General features: G+C 43.1%; 1 protein-coding gene across 5 annotated transcripts in view; it reads left to right on the forward strand.

Annotated features, from left to right (window-relative positions):
- The window catches only part of HEATR6 (HEAT repeat containing 6), a 35,931-nt gene extending 10,789 nt beyond the window's left edge, over positions 1-25,142 (forward strand). For 4 of the 5 annotated variants that reach the window (XM_003996579.5, XM_019817540.3, XM_019817539.3 and 1 more), the window contains 14 exons: positions 127-264; positions 1,943-2,238; positions 2,979-3,156; positions 8,387-8,593; positions 9,032-9,131; positions 11,441-11,796; positions 12,615-12,737; positions 13,107-13,193; positions 16,746-16,880; positions 17,593-17,715; positions 18,425-18,549; positions 19,370-19,466; positions 20,541-20,745; positions 22,965-25,142. In XM_003996579.5, coding sequence (XP_003996628.1) covers positions 127-264; positions 1,943-2,238; positions 2,979-3,156; positions 8,387-8,593; positions 9,032-9,131; positions 11,441-11,796; positions 12,615-12,737; positions 13,107-13,193; positions 16,746-16,880; positions 17,593-17,715; positions 18,425-18,549; positions 19,370-19,466; positions 20,541-20,745; positions 22,965-23,536 — 2,742 coding nt within the window. In that variant the 3' untranslated portion in view covers positions 23,537-25,142. The remainder of the gene's footprint in view (positions 1-126; positions 265-1,942; positions 2,239-2,978; positions 3,157-8,386; positions 8,594-9,031; positions 9,132-11,440; positions 11,797-12,614; positions 12,738-13,106; positions 13,194-16,745; positions 16,881-17,592; positions 17,716-18,424; positions 18,550-19,369; positions 19,467-20,540; positions 20,746-22,964) is intronic. The other variant, XM_006940099.5, reaches the window with a different exon arrangement.
- The last annotated feature ends 1,966 nt before the right edge of the window (positions 25,143-27,108 follow it).

Genomic DNA, 27,108 nt, shown 5'->3' on the forward strand with positions numbered 1-27,108 from the left:
TCCCTTTGAATTTCTTCAGTAAGATTCTAGACATTAATCGGTTCATCGATGTGATTCAGAACATGGCAAATCATTCTGTTTTATGATTTGTTTTTGTGTGTGCGCTTCCTTCATCATCATCATCAGAAATCTATGTTTCACGGACTCCCGGGACTAAACATAGAGCTGCCCACGGTGTTATACCCCACTCCGCTTCCTCAGTATGACGGGCGGCCACCTGTCAAACCGCAGCAATCCGAATCCAACACTTCTCGACCAACTGTGGTATGCTTGTGTTTACTTAGCACGAAGTTGTGGATTGTTTTTAATATATATTTTCTGTGATTTGCATCCCTACTTGCGCCAAAGGCTGACCTTAAATTTGATTTCAGTTTTGGGTTTTTAGCATAGTAAATGTAAATTCATCAGACTGCTGAAAACACTGGTTAGAACATCTTATATTTCTAAGAGGTCTAGGCAGTGTAAGAGCTATAGCAGCGGACATTCACTTTACGCCTGAAGCCGCACATCCTCGTTCCCCAAATGCTCGAGACCACAGGTCAACCCACTTTTTCTACAAAAGGCTAATTGGTAAATATTGTAGGTCTCTGTTACAACTGCCAGGTTTCCCAGCCTGTTCATATAGTTGCCATCTCCCTCATGTTTCCATTGGAGAACCTAGAGCATACAGATATATGGGCCACTGTATTATATCTGGACGTGTATCCGGTATTACTTATAAAATGTTTATAATTCGAAATTCTTCTACTCATTGAGTTACTCAACATTTACTGAATACTTGCTACATCCCAGACATTATGCTAAACATTAAGGATATAGATTCTGTTTTTAGGAGTTTAGGGGAGAAACTCAGAGCCTACTTGGGATTTTCTCTCTCCCTCTGTCTCTGTCCCTCCCCTGCTTGCTCTCTCTCTCTCGCTCTCAAAATAAATAAATAAACTTTTTTTTTTTAAAGAATGAGTAGAGTACAAAAAGGAAGGAAAGTGTTGGTTATTTTTTTCCGCCAGAGGAAACAGAAGGTGCCTAGGCATAGAGGATGAGCATGTGTGCAGCCTATTTGTTAACCAGTAGTCTAGAGTGTCAGGTGCGTGCAGGAGAAGGCTGGGACAAGTAGATAGCAGAGGCCAAATCATAAGGGTCTTTTATAGTATGCTAAGGAGTTAGTTTTTATCTTACAGGTGGCAGAGATGAAGACTCTTATATAGGGGAGTGATATGATCAGATACACATCTAGGAAACATCACTGTGGTAGCAAGTAAAAGGTGTGAGTCTGGGGCTATGTTAATAATACAAAATAGAAGTGATGAGGACCTTCCTTTCTTAAATTCAGGGGACCTTGAGAATGCAGAGGGAGGCCTAGATTCCAAAGATATTTGGATGTCAGAAAGGAAGCAGGAGAAAAGAAAGAAACTGGCTCTTACTTACTATCTACAAAGCCTCAGTGACCTAAACCGTGCATTGTATATAGTGGATTAACGTCTCTCTTCTACATCTAGAGTGGTGCTAGCTATGGGTCTTATCTGGAAGAACTGAGAAAATTGTCACTCTAGTCATTTTCTATAGACTTGAAATCTGTTGCTGCTGAATGCTTTCACAACTGTGCAAGGAAAGTGGCATTAGCCTTATACTCACAGATCAGGAACTTCAAGCTAAGTGGAAGGTGAAATGATTTGCCCACAGTCACAGAGGTAGAATTTAAACCCAGGCTACCAGTATGGCTCTGTTGTACATACGTCATGCCTTGTTTCCTGTAGTCCAGTAGGGTGTGTGTAAGCACTTAGCACAGCACCTGACACACAGAGTATTAAGTAAGTGCCATTTTTTTCTCCTCTCCTCTTTTCTTCTTTCTTCAGACTACGTGTTGGGGACATATTTAGTAATTATCAAATGAGAAAGTACCAATAGCTCTCATATGTATGTTTTCATTTGCTCCTAAAATCAGAATAAAAAGAAGAAATCAAAAGTAAAATCAAGGAAAATCCAGCAAGAAGAGGAAGAGGAAGAATCCGGTGGTGAAAGAGAAGCAGCCCCCATCACTGGCTCAGGCAAAGAGAACCTGCGTGAGGGGAGCACTCCCTGCTCCTCCTCCCTGGGAGTCCGAAGTTTGCCTGTAGAGGGAAGCAGCATGGCAGGAAGAGACCGAGTCTCCACCCGCTTCCGTTCTGCCAGTTGGAAAAAGGTCAGCAGTAGTGAGTCTGACTATTCGGATGCTGAAGGAGGCATGCAGAGTAAAATGAGGTAGTAGTATTTTGTTATGTTGTTACGCCTTCTAATCTCAGGTGCACATAAGTTAATAACTTTGCTTAAAAACCTGACTGCTACACAAGATTTAATTTGAAGATTCATTTATGCTGGGCTCTGTGTCACTCTACATCTGCCTTGTCCCCTTCATCTGCCTTTGTACATGTTGTTCCTCTGCCTGGAATTTTCTTCCACTTTGTGTGCCTTCTTATTAACCACTACTCCACTTTGGTACGAGCTCAGCAATCATGTCCTCTGAGAAGCCTTTTCTTACTAGCGCCCCTGCTCCCCAATTCTGGCTTTGGTGCCTTCTTTGTGACCCTTTGGTGTATCTCCACCTTAGCATCGATCAAAATGCCCTGCAGTTGTCTCTTTAACTGTCCGTCTGTCTCTGCCCCTCGCAGGCTCCTTGGGGGCAGGGCGGGCTTTATGTCTGCCAGCCTCAGCACAGTGCCTGGCACATACTCACTACTCCTGATGCCAAGCTGTTGCCCTCTTATTTTCTGTCTAGTTGTGTTTTATATTGTTTACTGTATTAACTTGTTATGTAAACAAATTGCTTTAGCATGTTTTGATTGCATTTTGAAAACTATTTCTTCAACTGTCACGTTGGCATATTTACTTTTGGGTTTATTCAGAAAGTTGAGTTTCTTAGTGCATCATGTGAGTTGGCTGGAATAAATAGAATTTCATGTTTGTATTTTTTAAAGACTTTTTTTCTTCCTTCTCTTGGATAGGTCTTACCAAGCCAAAGTTCGCCAAGGAGCATTAGCTTGTTTTCTTTCTACTATAAAATCAATAGAAAAAAAAGTTCTTTATGGCTACTGGTCAGCCTTTGTTCCTGATACACCCGAGCTTGGAAGCCCTCAGTCAGTGTCCCTGATGACGCTTACGTTAAAAGATCCTTCTCCAAAGGTAAAAGCACTTAAATTCTGAGCATAATACCAGGAAAGTCTTTGTTGTTTTCCCTGCCTTATCTGGTCTCATCTGAACACAGCTCTCATTACTAACAATCCAACTCCTGACTCGAGAACCACAGGACAGGCAGGAGGACAGAACACGGGCATATGTGAGTAGCAGGCTGAGAACGCTCACACTAGGGGCCCTGCTGCCTAGGGCTTGCTTGGAGCCTGAGCTCACTGACTTGTAGCCTCTGTATCCCTTTGGAGCTGCACTGAGACAGCCGTGGTTCTTTCCCTTTTATGGGAATGTTGATTGCCATGGGATTTATAATAGGAAAAAATCAAAAGCAGTTTAAACACTCAGTGGAATATCTTCGTCCATAATGGTTACGAAGAATACATAAAGCTTAGAAAAATGTCTATGATAAGAACACATAAGAAAACTTGTGGGTGACCCTTCAAAAGTTCTTACAGGGTGAAAAAAATAAACAGGCCTCAGTTAAGCACAAAAATTTCAAACATCCAATATCCTGAGTAGTTATACCAGCAGGAAATTTTCAGATTAACTGAATCAGTAGCAAATGAGAACCTGCAAGAAAAATGGAAAATAAGGGGTGACAAATAAGTCAGTACTGAAGCCATTCTTGTAAGTGAAAGGAAAAATACTATAAAGGTTAAAAAATACATACATTTGAAAAGCCTCCCCCAAAAATAAATAAATAAGAAAAAAAGAAAAAAAGAAAAGAAAAGCCTCCGGCTGCGGGGAGCTGCCAGCAGGAGCTGAGGAGATCGTCCTGTGGAGTAAGTGGCAGGCTAGGTAAACCACCCGCACTGCAGCTGCCCAGCCAAGGGGACAGCGAACGTATGAGTTTGGGATATGAGTACAGAGAGGTTATGGAGTTGGATCTCATGAAAGTGGATTGAAATCTGTGTCATGGTGTTTATGTCTTTATAGTTTTTAATGTTTACATTTGCCTTAGAGTGCCATGAGAAATTTTACATGCTGCAAAGTGGTCCTCCTTGATTTGGGTACCTTTTAGATATGGTCTTGCTCTTTAACTTTGATGAATGCAATGCAAGAAATGTGATGAAAAGGAAACGTATAGAACTTCCTTCTGGAGATGTCCTAGCTCCAGGACATGAAGGTCCTGGAGAAATGGAAAAGCAGTCATCATTTGTAGGATTTAGAAAGATCAAAGTAATGAGTAGAACTTGTCAGTTCCATGTAATGGCAAGTGAAATGATTGTAGCCAGAGCTTTGTCACAGATTTTAGGTTAGAAAGGTGTAAAGAAGTGTGATCATGGTCCACAGTGAGCCTTAGTACACACCTCTGCAAACTGTCCCTGTGCACCAAGACACGTGCTAGAAGCAAGTGTTGTGGTCGGTGATGTCAGTGAGAGAGACTTTTTACAAAGACTCCTAGAAAGTTGTGTGCAAAACTTAAAAGTTCACATAAATGCAATGGAGCAGCAATCGTTGATCAGAGCTAGATTAAAAGGTATAGTCATGTGTAAAAGCTGAGTGGTCATCTGCTCAAAGGCTCGTTGTAAGTATAGAGTTGGATGCCTGAAACATGACAGTAGTGCATCTTGCTGAAGTGCACAGTGATGACAGTTTCAAGTTCATGGCAGCTCTGGTATGACCTAGGGTAGATTCAACTGGAAGCACAGTTTTTATTGATATGCTGAGAAACTTTCCAAAGAAAAACGGACAGAAGGAAGGGGACTGGACTCTTCATTCAGAACACTGGCAATAGATTACTTTCGGGAAGTTGCAGTATGAAATGTTAGAGTGATTAATTCCAAAGGAGAAAACTTAGAAATTTCCTTTAGGATTTGGCAGTGGGCAGTACTTGGGAAATGGTCATATTTTTACATGTTGGAAATATGCTTCAGAAAGCACATCCTGTATGTTTCCAGATGGCACAGAGCAAATTATCAATAAAAATACCATGACTAATTTATGAATTTCTTCTATAGGATTTCTTTGGGTGTTAAAAGGGTAGATTATGTGGCTATAGCAAGACTTGATCTAGGGAACAAACTATGGGACAAACTTTCTTGGTACCTTGAGAACTATCCCAATTTTCAAATTTCATGATTTTTTATTTCTCTTTTGGAGAGCTATGAAATGTGGAAACAAATCAAAATCTAGAGTAATAGCCCTATAAGGAAAGAGAATAAAGCAGGTTTGTAACTATCATGAACTGGTAGGTAGTCGGGTTTTCCCTTATATGGCCGACGAAGAACAGATGGCCTTGACTTGGATATCTCCAAATCTAGAGACCCCGACACAGTGTTCAAATGCCCCCACCCTAAAGGCAACCAACTTTAGGAGTGTGATCAAATAAAGTTAACCTTGAACATGTGTGCGGAATAATCAGTCCTGGGACAAAGCTAAAGAAGGGAACAACCAAGTACATTGAAACCTCACTGCTACCCACTCCCAGCCACGACTTCTTTATCATCCTCCCAGGAAGATTGAGACCAAACATAAAAAAAGGAAAAACTAAGGACTAACTGAGCTACCTCTGCAAACGTTTCTGCCACATCCATAAGTAGCAAAAAGGGGAAAGTGTTTTCCTGTTTCATTACCTTTGAACAAGTCTTCATGTCCAAGGAAGTGAAACTACCCCCTGGTGAAACAGAGCACACTGATGTTTATCAGATTGGAAAGTCTTCATCCATCATTGTAAATATTCAGACAATAAAAACTTAACAAAATGAGTTCTCTGGAGAGCTGCCCCTCTTAAGATTTGCTTGCACATCAGTAATTTCTGCTGAAAGTGCTGATCAGAACTGGTAAATAGTATATTAAATATTGATGTAAGAATCAGTGAAGCAGAACTTGAATGATTCAGTGTCATAAGTAGCTTTTTTTTTTTTTTTTAGCAACAGAGATCTATTAAACAAGGTTTAAAGGAAATTAAATCAGACCTATGAGAAATATCATGTGATATAGTATTATATTTTTCATAGATTTCCTACCTCGGTGATATATTTCAGTGACTTTCCTTTTGTTTTCATTTGTGATGGTCATGGATACTTTTACCTCTTAGGGTACCAAAGTTAATGAGGCTAAAAACTTTTGGCTTTTGAATATCAGTTCATTTCTTTCCACAAGTTGGTTTTAAATTGTAATTGCTTTGTCACCTGTGGGAATCATGATTTTTTAACTGCCTTATAAAGAAATGGAGGTTCAGCATAGCATACCTTTATTCAGACCTGCCATCTAATCAGGGGTTGGCAAACTATGTTTCTGTATGACCCATGAGCTAAGAATACTTTTATACTTTTAAATTGTTGTTAAAAAAAAAACTTTTTAAAATGGCATTCCATGCCATGTGAAAATTATATGAAATTCAGATTCCATTGTCCATAAGTAAAATTTTATTGGAATATAGTCATATTTATTCTTTATTTAGCATCTGTCTTGTCATGGCTGAGTGGTTGCAACAGAGGCTGTGGCCTACAAAGTCTAAAATATAAAGTAGGTGCTACTGGTCCTTTGCAGAAAAAGTTTGGCAGCCCCTTATCTAAGTTTTTGTTGGGTCAGCTGACTTGTGACTTGAGTTCTTTCTCGCTTGCTGTCTCTCTCACTCTCTCTCTCTCTCTCTCTCTCTCTCTCTCTCTCACCCTCTCACCCATACACACACACACACACACATACACACACACACACACACAAAATTTCCTAATACGTTGTCAGCTTCCTAACTTAAATGATTATGCTTGATTCTGAAGACTTATATTGTCATACTACAAATTTATTCTCAGAGCGGTAAATCTTTAGTTTTTTGTTTGTGAGCCCACTCTACAAAAGATGCGCAGAAATGATTTATTCCTTAGTTACTTGGAGATGATATAATTGAAGATTTTCTGGAGAACCTTTTTCACACCAAACTCAGATATGCTTCATGGTGAGCAAATATTTAGATTAGAATTATAATGTTGATTCCCCACTTTTTAAATATCTGGAAGTATTTAGTTGGTATTTTGGGGGGCTAGCCAAAGAGGGTACAGTATTATATAACTGGTCCTACATTTATCACCTGCATTCCATTATGGTTAAATTGGCTTTCTTTTTATTTTTTTCTTACCTGATTTTTTGTTTGCTTGCTTTTAATGTTTATTTAATCATTTTGAGAGAGAGTGTGTGCAAGCAGGACAGGGGCAGAGAGAGAGGGAGAGAGATATGGGACTCAGTCCCACAACGGCGAAATCATGACCTGAGCCGAAACCAAGATTCGGATGCTTAACTGACTGAGCCACCCAGGCTCCCCTCTTTCCTGATTTTTAATACCACGGAATCATCAGAGTACCAATTGAAAGTAATGCTTTAATCTTATAAACAAAATTTTGCTTCATTGACACTTTTCCTGACAAGTACAGCAGACCATTGACAAAGGTGCACATATTTTCCTTTCCTTCCATAAGGTTATAGTTAATAGTTTTCCTTTCTTTGATTATCAAATACTCTCACTACAGGCAGTATTATTTTCTGTACCTAAGACTGTTTCTGAAAAATTGGATCACTAATGATGCCTGCCAACTTGAATGTGCACAAAGTTCCTAATATACTGTTTAATTAACTTCGAGCACTCATGGATGCTTCAGTGTCGCATGTTTGGTGTGAAACAGACTCTAGACTTGGGTATTTTTTTTCCTACCCCACGAGCTATTTAGTTCTCTCTTTTTACTTGGCCTTATGCTTGAATAAACTAGACTTCTAATCTTTTAAGTTATTCTCATGTTCATGATTTCAGGGTTTTATATTATCATGTAGCTTAGACTTACTCCTTCCTGTAAGAAAACCTAACAGCAATGTGATAGAAGTTTTTTTAAAGTGAGGGTGCAAGTGGCCTAGTTCATGGCTACTTTTAGGACCTGATAGATAATCTTATTGCCTCTAATTTTCTAATTAAAATGATCCTAGGGGCGCCTGGGTGGCGCAGTCGGTTAAGCGTCCGACTTCGGCCAGGTCACAGTCTCGCGGTCTGTGAGTTCGAGCCCTGCGTCAGGCTCTGGGCTGATGGCTCGGAGCCTGGAGCCTGTTTCCGATTCTGTGTCTCCCTCTCTCTCTGCCCCTCCCCCGTCCATGCTCTGTCTCTCTCTGTCCCAAAAATAAACGTTGAAAAAAAAAAATGATCCTAAATACTTCAAAAATTAAAAACAAAAATAGGAAGAAGGGGATTTGACTCCTGATTATTAACTAATAAAGGTGAATCATTCTGAAATTTCAGACACGTGCGTGTGCTCTGCAAGTTTTATCCGCCATCTTGGAAGGCTCAAAGCAGTTTCTTTCTGTTGCTGAAGACACCAGTGACCACAGAAGGGCTTTTACTCCCTTCTCCGTGATGATCGCATCCAGCATTAGAGAGTTACACAGATGTCTTTTGTTAGCTTTGGTGGCGGAGTCATCCTCACAGACCCTCACTCAGATAATTAAGGTAAGCATGCCAAGTTATCAACGGGTTCTGGATGGGTTTTCTCTGTTTCGATCTTGTATAATGTTTTACATTGTCCAAAAGTAATTTGACTTAAGAATAGAAGTAACAATTTTATTTAAAGTTTTCCTATTTGTTTTATTTAAAGCTATTCTATTAAAAAAAAAAAAAGCTATCCTATTGTGCCTCCTCGCTTGATCTTACCTATACTCTTTGTATATCCAAATAAATGATTTACTAAAAATACTCCCATATTTTTAGTATTAAGTTGTACCAGTGAGAACACAAGTGCAAGTCCCCTAAAAAAAGGACAAAAAAGAAAAAAACTGATTTTCAAATGAGTCTTCATAGACTTTTCTTTTTTAATTAAATGCTATAACATTTTGTGTCTGTGCTGTGGCTTAATCAGGCCTATTGATGGGCTATTCTTGTCTTTTGCAGTGCCTTGCAAATTTAGTATCAAATTCACCTTACAACCGTCTGAAACTCAGCCTGTTGACCAAAGTCTGGAACCAGATAAAGCCTTATATCCGCCACAAAGGTTGGTGGTAGTTTAAAATCGATTGCTCTTTTGTATCAATCAAATCTAGATTATTAGTTTTAAAAATATTGAGAGCATTTTTACAGCTCTAAGGTATCTCTACTCATTCTCAAGTTTTCAGGGAAAGCAGCTATTGGTAGAAGCCTGCTTTTGACCCCAGAAGCCCCAGTGGACACCTGGAAGAAGTGAGCTGGAGAATTAATTGTAAAGATTAGTGGTTCTTTGCTGCTGCAGTGTAGTGACTTTAGAATTCTGGTTGAGCCAAGTGCAGGGGGCCGGCGCTGGGGGGGTAGGGGGGGCAGTGCTCTGGCACACAATACGTAGTTTCTATCCTTAAGGCAGAAGTAAGGATGTGTGGACAATCACATAGACATCATCCTCTCTTTGGAAAGAAAAACTGGAATATAAAACATAACTGCTGTAAGATTATCTCCTCTGCAGTTTAGATAAAATTCCAGAACTTCAACTCCCCCACTTACTGCAGAGTCTTATTTCTTGTTATTTCCTGACTTACTCCCACACGTGATATATCTGTGCTATAAACATTTGCCTAGAGAACATTTGTTTTTCTTTTGCTAGCAAGCAGGCAATGAAAGTACTATGTGGTCTGTTATCCAGACCACATTCTGATAAGTTTTTCAGTCAGAGTTCTTGAAGGCAGCAGTGATGTTTCTGTGACGTCATGGGAGGGGTACTAGACCTGGAGTCAGGCTGAGGGTCTGCAGCCCATTCCCATTTCCTCCATCTCATAACTGTGGCTCTGTCAGAACCGTCATTTCCTCCTAACAGGAAGACGTTGACCTACCTCGGAAGATTTTTATAAGGCTTAAAGGAGATGATAATGTATACACATGTATCACTGGACATCACGGTCCAGTTCACTTGTTTCACCAATGTGTAAAATGGGAAAGATAAATCTTGCCTTTGACGTCTCTCATGTCAGTGGCAGAAGTAAGATTGAAACAACTCAGGTCTTTGGGCTCAGTCCCCTGCTCATTCCGCTGCACCAGCTTTTCTTCATCTGTAAACTGAGAGGAGTGGACCATGTCTCACGTCCCTCCCAAGTGTCTGGCTTTGTCTTTCAGCATTTTCATGAATAAAATGGTCAAACCCTCAGAAACTTGAAAGCATAGTACAGTGAACATGTGCATATCTCTACCTAGACTTAACAGTTATTAACATTTGTCATATTTGCTTTGTCTCTGCATGTATCTGTATACATGTGTATACATATGTGTGTATAAATAGGTATATTTTTGAACCATTTGAAAGTAAACTTCTGGGGCACCTGGGTGGCTCAGTCGGTTAAGTGTCAGACTTCGGCTCAGGTCACAATCTCGCTGTTTGTGAATTCGAGCCCCACGTCGGGCTCCGGGCTGACAGCTCAGAGCCTGGAGCCTGCTTCGGATTCTCTGTCTCCCTCTCTCTCTCCCCCCCTCCTGCTTGTGCTCTGTCTCTGTCTCTCAAAAATAAATAAATGTTAAAGAATTTTTTTGTTTTCATAAAAAAATTTAAAAAAAGAAAGTAAACTCCAGACACGATATTTCATCCTGAATACCTCAGCATGCATCTTACAAGAACAAAGACAATTTCCTAAAAAACACATCCCCATTCTCACACCTAAGAAATCCACATCAATTCCATAATATTGTTTCGTATCTACTCCACATTCACATTTCACCATATATCTCAAAAAGTCTTCCCTTCCTTTTTGTGAGGACTTGGGTTCATTCCTGGTTCATGCATTTCGTGTCATTATTATGTCAGTTTAGTCTCTTCTAATCTAGAGTAGTCCCATCACCCTTTTGTTCTTTCACCACGCTGATTTGGGGAAGAGTCCAAGACCGTTGTCTTAAAGCCTGTTTTACCTTCTCAGTTTGCCAGATACGTTCTTTACAGTGTTATTTTATTTTTATTTATTTATTTTTTTAACGTTTATTTTTGAGACAGAGAGAGACAAAGCATGAACGGGGGAGGGTCAGAGAGAGGGAGACACAGAATCTGAAACAGGCTCCAGGCTCTGAGCTGTCAGCACAGAGCCCCACGCGGGGCTCGAACTCACGGACCGCGAGATCATGACCTGAGCCGAAGTCAGCCGCTTAACCGACTGAGCTACCCAGGCGCCCCTACAGTGTTGTTTAAATTCTGTTTCTGTCCCATGTATTTCTATAAACTGGAAGTTGGGTCTGGAGGTTTCATTGGATTCAGGTTACACGAGGACGCCATCATTCTTCATTGTCTGCGGGCATAATTGTGATCCTTGCGATAGCTGTTCCCGCAGTGATAGTGATTCCCATCAACTTTGACAGATGTGAATGTTCGAGTGTCAAGCCTCACTCTCTTGGGAGCCATAGTGTCCACTCACGCGCCTCTACCTGAAGTCCAGCTCCTTTTACAACAGCCCTGCTCTTCCGGACTCAGCAATAGCAATTCAGCAACTCCTCACCTCAGCGCTCCTGATTGGTGGAAGAAAGCCCCCTCGGGACCCTTTTTGGAAGAGGCTTCAGTTAGCTCCCCTAAGGGGTCTTCAGAGCCTTGCTGGCTCATCCGACTTTGCATTTCCACTGTTGTACTGCCCAAGGAGGAGTCCTGTTCCAGTAGCGATGCTGGCTGTGCAGCGGGGAGCATCTATGAACCATCCCCCATGCGATTGGAGGCCTTACAGGTAGGAGGTTTCGTTTCCTCATTTCTAGAATGGAAGTAATCACTCTTCTTTCAAAGCATTGATTGTGAGGAGTGAGTCTATGAAAATAACATATAACTGAGCCGCAGGTCAGTGGTGTTAGAGACCTGTGTTTTAGGTGTGAGTGCTTTGTTGTTTTGGTTTTGGCGGCGGTTAGGAGAAGACTTGGTTGTAAATGTCACATTTATTCCCTTTTGTTGCAAGTCACTTTAGTGACCATAGTTTTTAGGTGACAAGTTGGGTATGCTGGATTGTACAGTAATTCTGAAAGACGTTGTACAGTTAAGCTTTGATTTCTGAGACTTTCAATATTTAATTCTCCATAACTTCTCTTCCATCTTCTGTCTGCTTAGAGACAACAGGAAGAAAACAACCCTAGATTAATTTATTCGCTTCTTTGGTACTCGGCTGTGATCTGAGACATGGGTTTGGTCCTGGGCTCTGCTGCTGATTGTGTGGTTGATATTAAACATGTCCTTTAACCTTTAACTTTTTTAGCCTTAGCTTCTTTAGCTGAAATATTCAGTTAGTACCTGCCTCAGAAAATTGTTCCCAGGCTTGAATAGTATTGACAACCTTAATGAAACACATTTCAAAAATTATAAAGCACCGTGAAGTTACATGATAGAGTTAACTGATTTCAGTCATAAAATAAAGATTATGGTTGTTCATTTCATTCAACATCAGATTCCTGCCTACCCCTTGTTAAATGTGAGTGGTTTCTGAAATATGAAAACACTTTTCTGGATATTGCAGCCCTGCATTTAGGTCTTGAGGTTATTCCTCTGTTCTCTTTGCAGGTGTTAGCTCATCTGGCCAAGGGCTACTTTTCAATGGCTCAAGTGTACTTAATGGAGCTTGGAGAGGTGATTTGCAAGTGCATGGGGGAAGCAGATCCATCTATTCAGCTTCATGGAGCAAAGGTAACTTTGATGAAAAGCCACCTGCTATTTTCTTCTCTTCCTTTATGTTCTTCCCTCTGTTCTATGTCTGTCAGTTCTGAGGTTTCTTAAAGGGGTATCAGGTAGGGAAAGTCATACATTCCTTCATTTTCAGCTCGCCAGAGAAACCCAAAGAATTCATTTGGTAATAAATAAACAATATGTTTCTGGTGGTTTTGCTCCTGAAAGAATGCCTCTGATGTCAGAGTTACTGAAAGAAGAAAGAAAATTCGGTTGGAAACTATTTTTCCCTTTGATTTGAGGTCGTCTCCAAACAAGTGAGGTTTTCTGCCTCCGTAATTCGGATTATCAAATCTGCTTTGATAATCTATATTTCTTTTGCCTTGGCAGCTTCTGGAAGAACTGGGGACAGGCTTAATACAGCAGTATAAACCAGATTCTACCATAGCTCCTGACCAGAGAGTGCCAGTCACCATGGTAAGTACACGTTGTTCAGTGCTCTCCTAGTGCTGCAGTCAGTTGTGAGGCTCAGTGATGAAGTGAAGTAAACGGTGTAGTTTCTTCCAGTCAAAAACTACAGCTAATGATATGTGATGACAGGAGACTAGCATGAATAAGATTTATTTGCATTTCTGTTTATTTGCAGTTCAGTATGTGGTCAGATTGTGTGTAATGTACAGCCAGCAATTGAAAAACCAGTATTTCTTTCGCATAAAACCTCATCCTGCCCAAGAGGTAGACTAGAATGGTGGGAAGAGCCAAGGATTTGGAATCCGAAGACATGAGAGCAAATGTAGGTAGCACATTAATGGATGTGTGAGCACAGTTTCCTCATAAAGAGGAATAATAATCTGTAACTAGATTGAATAAAATGTAAGGCTGCTGGCAAATAGTAGGTGCTTGATAGATGTTGATTCCCTTAACTCCCTCACCACCCCGCTCCAGGATTCCTAGTAAATTCCTGTGACCTTAGGTTGTTTCTGTTGTCTCCATACTGCGCCAGTTCTTTGGAGGAGGAACACGTGACCCTACCAAAAAGGGCTTCTGCTTGGTGCCAAAAGCAAAGTCAACTCAACATTAGTGGTGTTTTTTACCTTCTGCCCTCTTCATCCTGCCCATTCTTTTCCCTTTGCAATGTCCATCATCCCTGCAAGCAATTAAGAATATCTAGCCCTAGTCCTTTCCTGAGACTGTCACTCAAGCTGAAACGTCACCATTCACAGGGAGAGGAGTTGAGCTTTGCTCAGACAGACCTGGGTTTGCACCTGGACTTCTCCCCCTGCTGGTCAAATGACTGTAGGCATCACGTTCAGGTTTTTTCATTTGTAAAAAAGAGATATACTTTCTATATTACTTGTCAGTTGCTGAGTAGTAAATTAGCCAAAACACTTAGCAGCTTACAACAATATATATTCTCTCACATAGTTTCTGTGGCTCAGGAATTGGGAGTAGCTTAGCTTTGTCCTTCTGAGGCTGTAGTCAAGATGCTGGCAGGGGCTGCAGTCAACTGAACTTGACAGGGGTTTGAGGATCTTCTTCCAACACGGCTCACTCACATACCTAGCAAGTTAGTGCTGGCTTTTGGCAGCAGGCCTCTCTTACTTCCTTCCCACAAGGAACTCTCCAGAGGGCTGCTTGAGTGTCCTGTGGATATGGCAGCTGGCTTCCCCCATAGCAAGAGAATCAAGACAGAGCAAGACAGAAGCTGTGGTGTTCTTTTTTTTTTTTTTTTAAATGTTTATTTATTTTTGAGAGAGAGAGAGAGACACAGTGTGAGGGAGGGGAGGGGCCGAGAGAGAGGGAGACACAGAATCCGAAGCAGGCTCCTGGCTCTGAGCTGTCAGCATAGAACCTGACATGGGGCTCAAACCCACAAACCGTGAGATCATGACCTGAGCTGAAATCAGACGCTTAACCGACTGAGCCACCCAGGCACCCCTGTATTCTTATAACCTCGTTTTGGGTTGTTTTTTTTTTTTTAAGTTTATTTATTTATTTTGAGAGAGAGAACACATAAGCAGGGGAGGGGCAGAGAGAGGGGGAGAGAGAACCTCAGGCAAGCTCCGCATTATCAACACGGAGCCTGACTTGGGGTGTGAACTCATGAACTGTGAGATCATGACCTGAACTGAAATGAAGAATTGAACACTTAACCATCTGAGCCACCCAGGCATCCCACCCTAGCTTTGGAAGTTTCACACTGTCATTTCCACAGCACCCTACTGGTTACACAGGTCGGCCTGTACAGGGGCTAGGTGAGGGGCCACCTCCTTAACATTAGGAGGCAAGAATCTGTATGGGCCATCTTGGAGGCTGGCAAGCATACCTGTCTAAAGTCTTCTGGTTTGGGGTGGGGAAGGCCCAGATTGGGTTTCTAGAAACTAGGATTTAGGGGAGGACAGAATTGATGTGTGGGACACATGGCAAAACTTGGGATTAAATTCGTGGGGCAGAAAGTAGAGACTCCAAAACCACAGACAGTTGCAAATGCACCTGAAATCCTAGGATTTTTAGAAAGCATGGGAAGGAAACAGTTCAAGGTACTCTTCAGATGCCTACCTTGAGAGCTTTAATAAAAGTGAGGTATGGGCGTCTGGCTGGCCCAGTCGGTTGAGCGTCCGACTTCAGCTCAGGTCATGATCTCACAGTTTGTGAGTTCGAGCCCCACATCAGGTTCTGTGCTGACAGCTCAGAGCAGAGCCTGGAGCCTGCCTCGGATTCTGTGTCTCCCTCTCTCTCTGCTCCTCCCCTGCTCACACTCTGTCTCTCTCTCAAAAATAAATAAAGATTAAAAAAAAAAAAGGTAAATCTTCATAGTACCCACAAGAGAGCCCAGTGCTCAATTTAAGAGTCTCCACTGTGCACCTGACACTGTGCAAGGAACTTGACACACAGTGTTACATTTTACTGTCACCAAGACTCTGCCAAGTAGACATCTTCACCCTGTGTTATTGAAGAGAAATCAACACTTAGGTTCAGGGACTTGCCCAAGGTTGCAGAGATGGGAAACAGCCACTGAAGGATTCAGCCCCAGCTCTGCCTCTGGATCCGGTGCTCTTTAGACTCTGGCACATGGCCTCTGGGCTGTGCAGGGCCCTAATGCCCACTAGCAAGTTACACCATATGTTTGTGCCTCAGTTTCCTTGTGTGAAAATGGAGATAATGACACATACTTCATTTAGTTGTACTGAGGATTGAAATGGGTAGATATGTGTAAAGCTTAGAGCAGTGCCTGGCGTGTGAGAGGCTTTCTGGAAAACACGAGCCATGGCCGCCATTACCACCATCACCCCCTGCCCCTCCTCATGATCATCATCACTCTCATCACTCCGGCCACCTAGCTGTAGCCAGCTGTTTCCTAGTCCATAAAGTGGAAGGATGCAGTCATTGTTTTCTTTTTTTTTCTTTTAATTTTTTTAATGTTTACTTATTTTTGAGAGAAGGAGAGAGACAGAGCACAAGCAGGGGAGGGGCAGAGAGAGAGGGAGATACAAAATCCAAAGCAGTCTCCAGGCTCTGAGCTGTCAGCACAGAGCCCGATGTGGGGCTTGAACTCGGGAAAGACAAGATCGTGACCTGAGGCAAAGTTGGCGGCTTAACCGACTGAGCCACCCACCCAGGCGCCCCTGCAGTTGTTTTCTAAAGCTCCTTCCCCTGCTGTGCAAGGACTAGCGGAAGCATTGACAAAAGGCTACTGCTTTAAATTTTTTTTTTAACGTTTATTTATTTTTGAGACAGAGACTGAGCATGAATGGGGGAGGGGCAGAGAGAGAGGGAGACACAGAATCCGAAGCCGGCTCCAGGCTCTGAGCCATCAGCCCAGAGCCCGACGCGGGGCTCGAACTCACAGACCACGAGATCGTGACCTGAGTTGAAGTCAGACGCTTAACCAACTGAGCCACCCAGGCACCCCGAAGGCTACTGCTTTAAAGAACGTTGCATGACTAGGGCCACCTGAGGTAGTCTTAGCGGCAAGTTGGTTCTGCTATAGTGTCTGGGGCCACAGCTGTAACTGTGCCCCTGATCCAGGTGGTGATGTTCTGGACGATGATGCTAAACGGCCCTCTGCCCAGAGCCCTGCAGAACTCAGAGCACCCGACCCTGCAGGCGAGCACCTGTGACGCCCTGTCTTCCATCCTGCCCGAAGCCTTCAGCAGCCTGCCGGTAACTCCAGGAGTGTTTTCTCACCTTACGTGGTGCCCCCGAGCAGCAGAGCTTGAGTTTGATTCAGATTCGTTGTCATCTTGAGCCGGTATTCAGCATCATCCCTGGCTTGAGTGTGGGGTGAGGGCGGTGGAAACACTTCAAATCTTAATGTCTCAGGGGAGCCTTTCTTCCCTGTCCTCGGAAGGCAGGTGAGGGAGGAGGCTTGGAAGAGACGTTTCAGAAAGACTTCAAAACCAAGAGTTAGGAGGACCTGGGTTTATCTCTTCCACTCCACTCCCTGATTTTCTTAACATCTCTAACCCTGAGTGTTCTCATCTATAAAATGGGCACAATGTGAGTAATAACACGAAGTGTGAGCAGTACTTGGCCAGTGCCCACCACATGTATATTCAGGCTGCTCCCCTTCTTTAGTCCTCAGTGGCATTTGCATGAATTAGCTTTTATAAAGAGGCTGCTTTCAGGAAGTAGGAGAACACGGTGACCTAACTCACACAGTGGGAAAGGTTAATGGTCACAGGTGCTGTGTGTGCCCAGCACCAAGCAGGCACTCACCCAATACCTGGATCCGCGTTGCCCCTCTGCTCTCTGCTAAGGTAGCCTCAAGGTCTCCCTTGTGTTCAGATGCAGACACGTCCCAGTCGCGTGTTGAGGACAGTGGCTCATGGTTCTTTCTTTCTCACTTTCCCTCCACCCACCTTTCTCACTACAGAGCGACAGGCAAATCCTGTGCATCACCATGCTGCTTGGGCTGAACGACAGCAAGAACCGTCTAGTGAAAGCGGCGACCTCGCGGGCCCTTGGAGTCTATGTGCTTTTCCCCTGTCTCAGACAGGTCAGAGCAAGCCTGCACAGCCCTTCTCTGCCTCTGTGATAGGCCAGGGCGGTGTTGATTTGGGTGCATACAGAGCTTCTGAGTTGGACAGTAAGGGACACCAAATTGCTCTTAGTTTCTTTAATTGCTACTAAAATACGGTAATGCCTGTAAGTTCATTTATTTCTAATTATTTAGCACACTGCCCAGGACCCTAGATTTACATTAATGAATAATTGAAAAAAAAAGGAAGTGGGATATTGCCATGGGATAATAATAATTTAGAAAGCTGATGTAGAGTTTTGGCTAAGAAGCGAATAAATTTCTTTTTCACTCTTAGTTGTGACATCTCACTGTGAAGTGTGTAATGAATAGGATGTGTTTTAGAAATGCATTTCATTGTTAGTGTCATTTCCCAAGGTGGAAATCAGTCTAAGCACAGAATTCATGGATCACTGTCGCAGACCAGGTTATAAGATGTTCAACAAGAGCAAAATCCATAGGCCCCTCGGGTGTGCATGGCACATACCAAAATCCCAGAAGACCTTCCCCTGGGGTTTTAATGAGTGTCCACATTATAATAAGTAGAATAGTAAATTGAGTAAATAAATTTTGATTTTCAAATAGAAATTGTGGTAAAGGCTTATATCATTGTCTGAAAATAAATTTCAGAATTTCTAAGGCAGTGTGAGCTCCCAAAGTAACTACAGTGTTTTATTTTCTCTTACAGGATGTCATATTTGTTGCAGACACAGCGAATGCAATATTGATGTCACTTCAAGACAAATCTCTGAATGTCCGGGCCAAAGCAGCCTGGTCCCTGGGCAACTTGACAGACACTCTGATTGTCAACATGTAGGTGACTCAGCTCATTTCCCCTGGGTGACTTCTGAGGTTGAGGTCCCAGGAGGGTATCTTTGATCTCTACTATAAAAGAACAGTAATTCTCCCATATCGTGTAGTCAGTCTTCCTGCTTTGTTGTGTTTTATTCTCCTTCAAGTAATGAGATTAGTAAGTTGTTCTTTATATATACACGTATGTGTTTGTGTGTGTGTATTTAATACTGTATGCTGATATAAGTAACGTATCCACATTATAATAAATGTGGAAAATACTAAAGTAGAAATTCAAAACCATAATATAGGTCGCACTACTCTTTATCAAATTTGTAAGTTTTCAGAGTAATAAAAAAAAAATTGAAACATACAAAAGGGGTCATCAGTATAAAGCCTTCCTCCCTGAGGCAGCTATTGACCCTCATGTACTAGTGCCCTGCTTATCATTGCTTAGTTCTCCCATACAGCATGTCTAAGCATCCTCCCAACTTCTGCTGGCTTTTTATAAATTGTTCATTACTATTACATAATCACCACTGTGAAGTGATTATTTAACCACTCCGTTACCGAACATGTGCATTATCTTAGGCTTTTCTAAGCAATGAACATTTTTGTACATAAAATCTTTATTTCAAGATACACCTTTTGGGTCACATTCCTAGATGTGGACCTACTTGGTCAAAAGGTATAAACTTTTAAGTTCTTGATATAATCGGAACAGATTTGTTGAGCTGTTTTCCCACATTTTTATAGTTCTACTAAGTGAATGCCTCTGTGTATGTATATATTTAACTGAGTTTTAACTTTTAACGTGTTTTGTCTGCTTTGGATGGAACAGGGAAACCCCAGACCCAAGTTTCCAGGAAGAGTTCTCTGGTCTTCTGCTCTTGAAGATGTTGCGATCAGCTATAGAAGCGTCCAGGGATAAAGACAAGGTAGACCCACAGCAAAGCCTGGTATTTCTCCATTAGATACTTAGTGTATTATAGTTGTATCCCCCAAATGTATCCCTGTTGAAAGGAGATCAGGAAAGTACTCAGGTATAATGTGGCCTACTCCACACTTATACAGTTTCCTTCCTGTCTCCTGTCTCATGAAAAATATCAATGCTCTTTGTACTACTGCTCCATGATCTGTCCGTGTTTGTTTTAATATTAGTCTGCTTTTGGTTTTTGTTTTTGTTTTTTTCTAAAAAATCTTTCAGTAGAAGTGACAAGTCAGAAAAATGAACAGCCCTTGGCTTTATGTAGCTCCCATTAGACTAATAAGTTAAAAGCATAGAAATGGGTTTTAGGGTCAGGTAGACATGGTTCAAATCCTGGCTTGCCCTTTAGTAGCCGGGTGACGTTTGGTATATCATTAACTTCTCTGAAGGTCTGTTTCCTCATCTGGAACCTGGAAGTCATTACATCTACCTCAGTGGCCTCGGAGATGCCTTGTGTTAAAGTACCTAGCATGATACCTGACCCATACCGACTGCTTAATTTAGTACAGTGACTCTGAAAACCTGGGAAGCCCTATGTGGACTAATCTGTTCAGAATTTCTGGGACTAGGGCCTGGGAATTGGTTTTGGAGAAAGAAAGCTCCTTGGATGATTCTAGTGTGCTGCGAAGGTTGAGAGAGACTTTCTAATGGAAAAGTACTGGGCTGGAATTTTGAAACCTCGCCTCTCCTCGTCACCTTGCTGCAAACCAGCTTTGCCCTGTAGCCTCTGGGTCTTCCACACGGTCTCTGTAAAACGAGGAAGACAGACCTCTCTGGAGTCTAATCCAAAAATACCAGTGAGGAGCTGTGGAAGACCTCACCTCTCTGATGGCATAGGCTGTTCAGCACATAAGACCTTGCAGAGTTTCAAGAAGCCACACTTTTACAGGCTGCTGTTTTCATTGGCTTTCCGACTTTAAGCTGTCCAAGACCTCCTGTGTTTTTTAAAGCTGAAATGATACTTTCTGTAACATGTCTTTGGCAAAGCAGATTTCGAATGCTTTTTTTTTACATTTTATTATAGGTAAAAAGCAACGCAGTGCGGGCCCTTGGAAATTTGCTTCATTTTTTGCAACCGTCTCATATAGAAAAGCCCAGGTTTGCTGAAATCATTGAGGAGTCTATCCAGGCCCTCATCTCTACTGTGCTGAATGAGGCTGCCATGAAAGTCCGATGGAATGCTTGCTACGCAGTGGGGAATGTATTTAAAAATCCTGCTCTTCCATTAGGTAAGAAGGTGTCTCTCTGGTGCAGGGCCTCAGGACAGCACACTCCAGCCTACAGTAGTATTCAAGATGTTCCTCGTAGTTTTACTTATCACATATTAGAAAAAATGGAAATGTTTCGAATGCCCAACTTTAGGGGAATCATAGTATATATCATAGTATATATATTCAAAGGGATCCTTTAGAATTATATGTACAAAAAGTTTTTGATACTCTGGGAAAGTACTTCTGATGTTAAGCAAATTAAAACAGGATATGCTGTTGTTTCTACGACATGATCTCAATAAATGGGTGGAAAAAAGAATGAAAGGAAATTAGCCTAATCATTAACGGTGGTTGCCTCTGGAGAGGATGATGAGTAGGACTTTTGTCTGCTTTCATTTTCTATTAGAAAATGTTGTTCTAACAACCGGGGGGGGGGGGGGGGGAGGGCAATGAAGGAGAAAAGCTGGCATAGAAGAAGAGGTACAGATTGGAAATCCCAAATGAGCCCTTGGTACTGAAGTGGGCTGCTGTGTAGGAGGGCATCTCAGTAATGATGTGCCATGCACCTTGATAGAGCATCAGTGGCTTATAGCTGCTCAGGCATATAGGTCAAAGCCTCCCAATTCCCATTCCCTCTCCTTACCAGCATTTGCCTTATACATTTGTCTCTGTGACAAGATTTGAAACAAGTTATGTTCCTGGAGAGGTAAAACCATTCTGGGCCAGCAGAGCATGCATCAGGTTAGGGAGATCTGGCTCTGCTCCCCTTTATTGCCACGATCTTCCAGCCAGGGGGTGCCTGGCTGGCTCAGTTGGAAGAGCACTTGACTCTTAATCTCAGGGTCATGAGTTTGAGTCCCACGCTGGGGGTAGAGATTGCTTAAATAAATAAATTCAATTTAAAAAAAAAAATGCTCCCAACCGAGGGCTAATGGAGAAGTAGCTTCATGGCGTTTTCTACAGAGGAAATAACCCAAAGTGACCTTTGGAGTTGGAGCTCATTAAGGTGGATGTCTGCCTGCCTGCCTTCAAAGACAGCAAAGAAGTTCGGAAGGGCTGAAAGAGGGAAGCTGAATTCTTGTAAAAAAAAAAAAAATTTTTTTAATGTTTATTCATTTTTGAGAGAGAAAAAGAGAGAGAGACAGAGCAGGAGTCGGGGTGGGGCAGAGAGAGAGCAGGACACAATCTAAAGTAGGCTCCAGGCTCTGAGTTGTTAGCACAGAGCCTGATGCGGGGCTCAAACCCACAAACCATGGTAAGACCTGAGCTGAAGTCAGACACCTAACCGACTGAGCCATCAAGGCGCTCCTAGAAAAATTTTTTTTAATTAATTTATTTTTGAGAGAGGGCATGAGTGAGTGAGGGGCAGAGAAAGAGAAAGAGAGAGAATCCCACACAGGCTCTGCATTGTCAGCACAGAGCCCGAAGCGGGGTTCAAACTCATGAATTGTGAGATCATGAGCGAGCTGAAGTCAGATGTTTAAACAGATTGAGCCACCCAGGCACCCCAGGGAAGCTGAATTCTATTCTACTGTCCATCTTGAGGAATAAGAGCCACCCCAAAATTGAGTGGGGAGTGGTAGTTCTGATGAGGAAGAAAGCAGGCTGATTTCCTGGGACTGACCAACAGGAAGGGAAAGAAGACAGAAACTGGGACATCATCTTCTCAAAATTAGAGAATTGCACCTTTGGTTAATCTGAGTACTCTGTTCCTTAGTCACTGCCTAGATAGTACCTTTTTCTTTGCAATAAAACGCATGACTTGCTATGTCCAGAGCAGTGTCTGGATGCTAATCTGGGTGATGAGATATTTTTTTGTCATCATGAACACGGCTGGGCATACGGTTGTGCAGTGTGTGCACTGCTCAGAAGCAGGCAACTGAGCACAAGTGGCACTACAGTTTAGTCCGAACTCCTCAAGCCTTACCCCCGTAGGACAGCCTCTTCCCAGAGAAGAAGCCTCTTTCACTGTCGCCAAAGTCCCCATTTAGAATAGCAGAGGCCCCCATGTGTGCGGCAGACTGTTTAAGGAAATGGGAAGTTTGGGAATCCGTACTCAGCCCCTTCTCTAGAATCCCACAGTGAGTACCGGTCACCCTGATCCTATAGGGTTAGCGTGAGAATTGAATGAAAACCTAGTGTCAGCTGGAGCATAAGTGTGTATTTCCTCCACCCTCTCCACTCCCCTGCTTGTTTCTAAGCCTTCATCTGTTGTAATGCCGGTGGGTTCTTTCTAGGAACAGCCCCGTGGACCTCCCAGGCCTACAACGCCCTGACGTCGGTTGTGACATCATGCAAGAACTTCAAAGTGCGCATCAGATCTGCCACTGCCCTTTCCATCCCGAGCAAGAGAGAGCAGTATGGGTCAGCTGAGCAGTACGTTCAGATCTGGAACGCATTGGTCACTGCCTTACAAAAGAGCGAAGACACCACAGACTTTTTGGAGTTCAAGTACTGTGCCAGCCTACGGACCCAAATCTGCCAGGCACTGATCCACCTCTTGAGTTTGGCCAGTGCCTCAGACCTGCCCTGCATCAGAGAAACCCTCGAATCGAATGGGGACATGGTGCAGTCCTTTATCCTACAGTTTTTAAAATCAGGAGCAGAGGGAGAGGATACCGGAGCACCCCACAGCTTGCACGAAAGAGACCAGATGGTCAGAACGGCCCTGGAGCACATAGGCAGCATCCAGGCACTGGCTGGCGACTCAGCCAAAAGGGCCATCATGGACTTTCTAGAAGATACCCTCACCATTTATTTTGACTCCTCTGGATCACAGGTAGCACTCCTGGGACTGACAGATCAGTGAATGGTCTGCCATACCTTCCAGGTGTCGTGGTAATGGAAAGACCCAAGCTTGAGTATCAGATATGCAGGATTCAATTTTAGGGGCAGAAACAACCCATTCAATTTTATTCAGAATGGGCTCACATCTATTTAAATTTTTCCCAAAGGGCTCAACCACTTTAGGGAGTGGTTCTGCTGCATTGGCCACGGTCCAGGTTGTTGGAACCTCTGACCTGTGCAGCCGGGAGCCGGGAAATACGGTCGTAGGGCGGGCTGAGCAGACTGGACGGTTGCGAAGGGTGTTTGGCCTCAGACACCAAGATAAAGACAAAAAAAGAATGAATTTAGGAATCGTTATGTTATATATTGTGTCTCGGAATTGTTTTTCTTTTTGTAATAAACTAATGAAAACTAGCGTGCCCATAACCTTCTCTGTTTTTAGATCAAGTTGCGTTTATAGAAAGCCTCAGGCAGAGCTGATGTTCGGCCAGTCTGCACTGGTGTAGCTGCTTCAGTTGCTAAAATACTGGAAGTTCCTCACAGGCTGCTAAACAGCTACTGCACTGAGCTTCCCAGGTACGCACCCTGGAAGCCCTCCGTGTGCCTCCCCATGAGCTGCTAGCTAAAGAGCTGCCTCCTGGCACCTGGCTGCCACCCTGGGCCCGCGTCCAGTTCACCGTAGCTGCACCACCCGCTTCCGTCTCAGCTTCTAAAGTCCCCGAGGAGAGCATGGTCCGTACACTAAAGGTATGGTTGTTTCACCACCTTTGCATCTGTGCCTTAGAAAAAGAGTTCTCTAATTTAATTTAGATGGTTATAAAGCTTTTTAAACTATATTTTGATAATGTCTAAGCCGTTATAAAAGTGATTTCTCCCTGAAGAACTATTTACATTTAAATTTTGCGTTCTTCTATTAACCACCAACACTTTATGAGAATTGATTTCAGGTAAGAACTTCAATCCACAAAAGAACCAACTAAAATTACTCTATACTTATATTTGATCTCGGATAAATAAAAATCAACATACATAGAATGGATTTTGGCAATACATTATTTAACTGTTGTTATTTAGCTTAAAATTCATATTTTAGGGCATACATATGTCCTCAGCATTTCTCATTTGCCCCTGAGTTGCTCTTTTCCCTCTACTGTGTTGTTGATTGTTCAGGAAATACTATCCAAGCAGACAGGGGAACAGATCAGTCCGGTAACTGAAGGCCCACTTTTCCATTGGTAGAATGCCAACCAGTTTCCGAACAATTATACTATGGTACAGTAAAAACACCCATGTAGAACATTCTTTAAAGTTGCTTTTCTTTGGAGATGACTCTGGACACGAATTATTACAGAGGCCTAGGGACTCTAGGGACTGAGTTGAACCTGTACTGATCCTAATGATGAATCTTGGAACTTCCTTCTCTTTAAGGAATATGTTCTTAGCAGCAGCTTGTTTACTTGTCCCTGTCCTAAAGGTAAAAATGTGGCATGGATACCCACTGTTTGGGGGGCTTTCACTGGTGACCTTCTTGATAAAAATATTTGTGAAATGACTTTGGTCTGATTTGATGATTTGCTCTTATCCTTTGTTTATCTTGAATAAAACTTCATTTTTTGAAGAAACTTTCACTTCTGTACAGGTTTCCTTGTCTCTGAAAACAGATGTTAGTGTGCTCATATGTAGGGAAAGCCGAAGGGTAAGCACTTCTAGAAACTCCAGGAGCCCGGGGTACAGCTTCTGTCTGGATGGGATGCTGGCTCTCTCCTTGTCGTAGCACTGTGGGTGTACCCCAAGGGCAGGGGCTCCCACACGCCCTGCGCTGGTGCCTCAGGAAAGCTGCCATCGTGAAAGGAAGCCTCACAAACAGTAAAGGGTTAGAACTGATTCTGATGCAGAAACAGTAGAAAGTCTGGCTCTGATGCAGAATTCTAATTCAGAACACCAAACTCTGAACTTTCTGTTGATGTTTAAAAGAGAAAAAACCAGGGGCATCTAGGTGGCTCGGTTGAGCGTCCAACTTCAGCTTAGGTCATGAGTTCGTGAGTTCAAGCCCCGCATCGGGCTCTGTGCTTACAGCTCAGAGCCTGGGGCCTGCTTCGGATTCTGTGTCTCCCTCTTTCTCTGCCCCCACCCCCCATCTTCGCACTCTGTGACTCTCTCTCTCTCTCACTCTCTCTCTCTCTCTCTCTCTCTCTGTCTCTCAAAAATAAACATTTAAAAAAATTAAAAGGAAAAAAAACAGGAGAAGGGGCCATCCAGGTACAGATGGCTAGAGCCTCTGTTTAATAAACTGACAGCATGATGACACCTTGCTTACTTTTGAAGTTGTTTGTGACCACTAAAAGCCACTAATTCCGACCCACTTGGAGAACTTGAGGAAGGCACACGCTATAACCTGTTGTGTGGTAGTAGTTCATGGTAAAGCAGGGGTCCTATTGTGATTACAGGGCAGCAGAAACCCCCCCACCGTGGAACACCAGGGCAAGAGCTTCCTTGATTTTGACATCTGTGCGTGAACACAGACCCTGAGCTGAACATCACCGTCTTTCCAGCCTAAGAGTTCTGTGAATTCTAGCTACTCGGCTTCATTTGGCCTTCACTTTGTGAATACAGTGCAGTGCTTCAGAGCCCAGGGTTGAACCCTGGCTCTGCTGCTTTCTATCTGTGGACATCTTGTGCCTCAGTTTTCCCATCTGCAAAAGAGGGATAATAGTGCCTACCTCATAAGGATATTATAATGAGTAAATGAGTTAGTATGCGGAGAGTTCTTCAGACAGCTTCTGGCACCCAATAAATGTCAGATACTTATTTTCCTTGAACTTTCAGAGCACTAGACAGAAATATGGTTGACATACCATGACCTTTCGTGTTGGTAAATAGCTGGAGTCTCCTGACTGCACCCTCAGGTGAGGTGTTACCTGGGATGCCTCGGGAAGCTGAATCCAGCAGTATGGGAGAGGCACCACCCCAGGACCTCAGTAGCCTGCCAGATACAGCCCTCCGTCTTGCCCCTACAGGACCCCGTGGACAAGGGAAATGCCTGGATGTGTGGCAGGCCACATACTTAATGGGGCAGTAGTGACCCCTTTCCTAGTTCTGCCTCAGGACGCATCCCCGAGGGCCAGTCAGGAATTAACATCCAGTTTCCACAAGCTTTGAAATTACACCCGGGTTTTGCAGGACAACTCTGCAACTTAATAACCACATCCCTGGGCAAGTTACTTGACCTCTCATCTGTAAAATGGGGATAATAGTACCTCCTAGGGTTTCAGGAGTAGGTCGCATGATATCTGGCTCGGAGCTGGCACAGAGCAAGCACTCAGCAATAAACGGTGCCCTTGTCACACCTCTCTGATGTCCTTCCAGGGCTTGAATGTCTGTCTCTTCACTGGAGAAAGGTCATTGGAGTGGGACCTGCTTTTGGTACACACCTGGAGGCCTCGGGTCACAACTGAAGGGATCCTCAGCTCCAGTGGACAAGGATATTGTATTAGGGTTGGGGTCAGAGGACTAAAGCACTGCCACCAGTAACAGCAGCCCACAGGAATGCAGCCTGCGGGTTTAATTCAAAGCAGCGGCAGCGTATGCCATTTG

Source organism: Felis catus, chromosome E1, assembly GCF_018350175.1.
Source record: "Felis catus isolate Fca126 chromosome E1, F.catus_Fca126_mat1.0, whole genome shotgun sequence".
NCBI lineage: Eukaryota > Metazoa > Chordata > Mammalia > Carnivora > Felidae > Felis > Felis catus.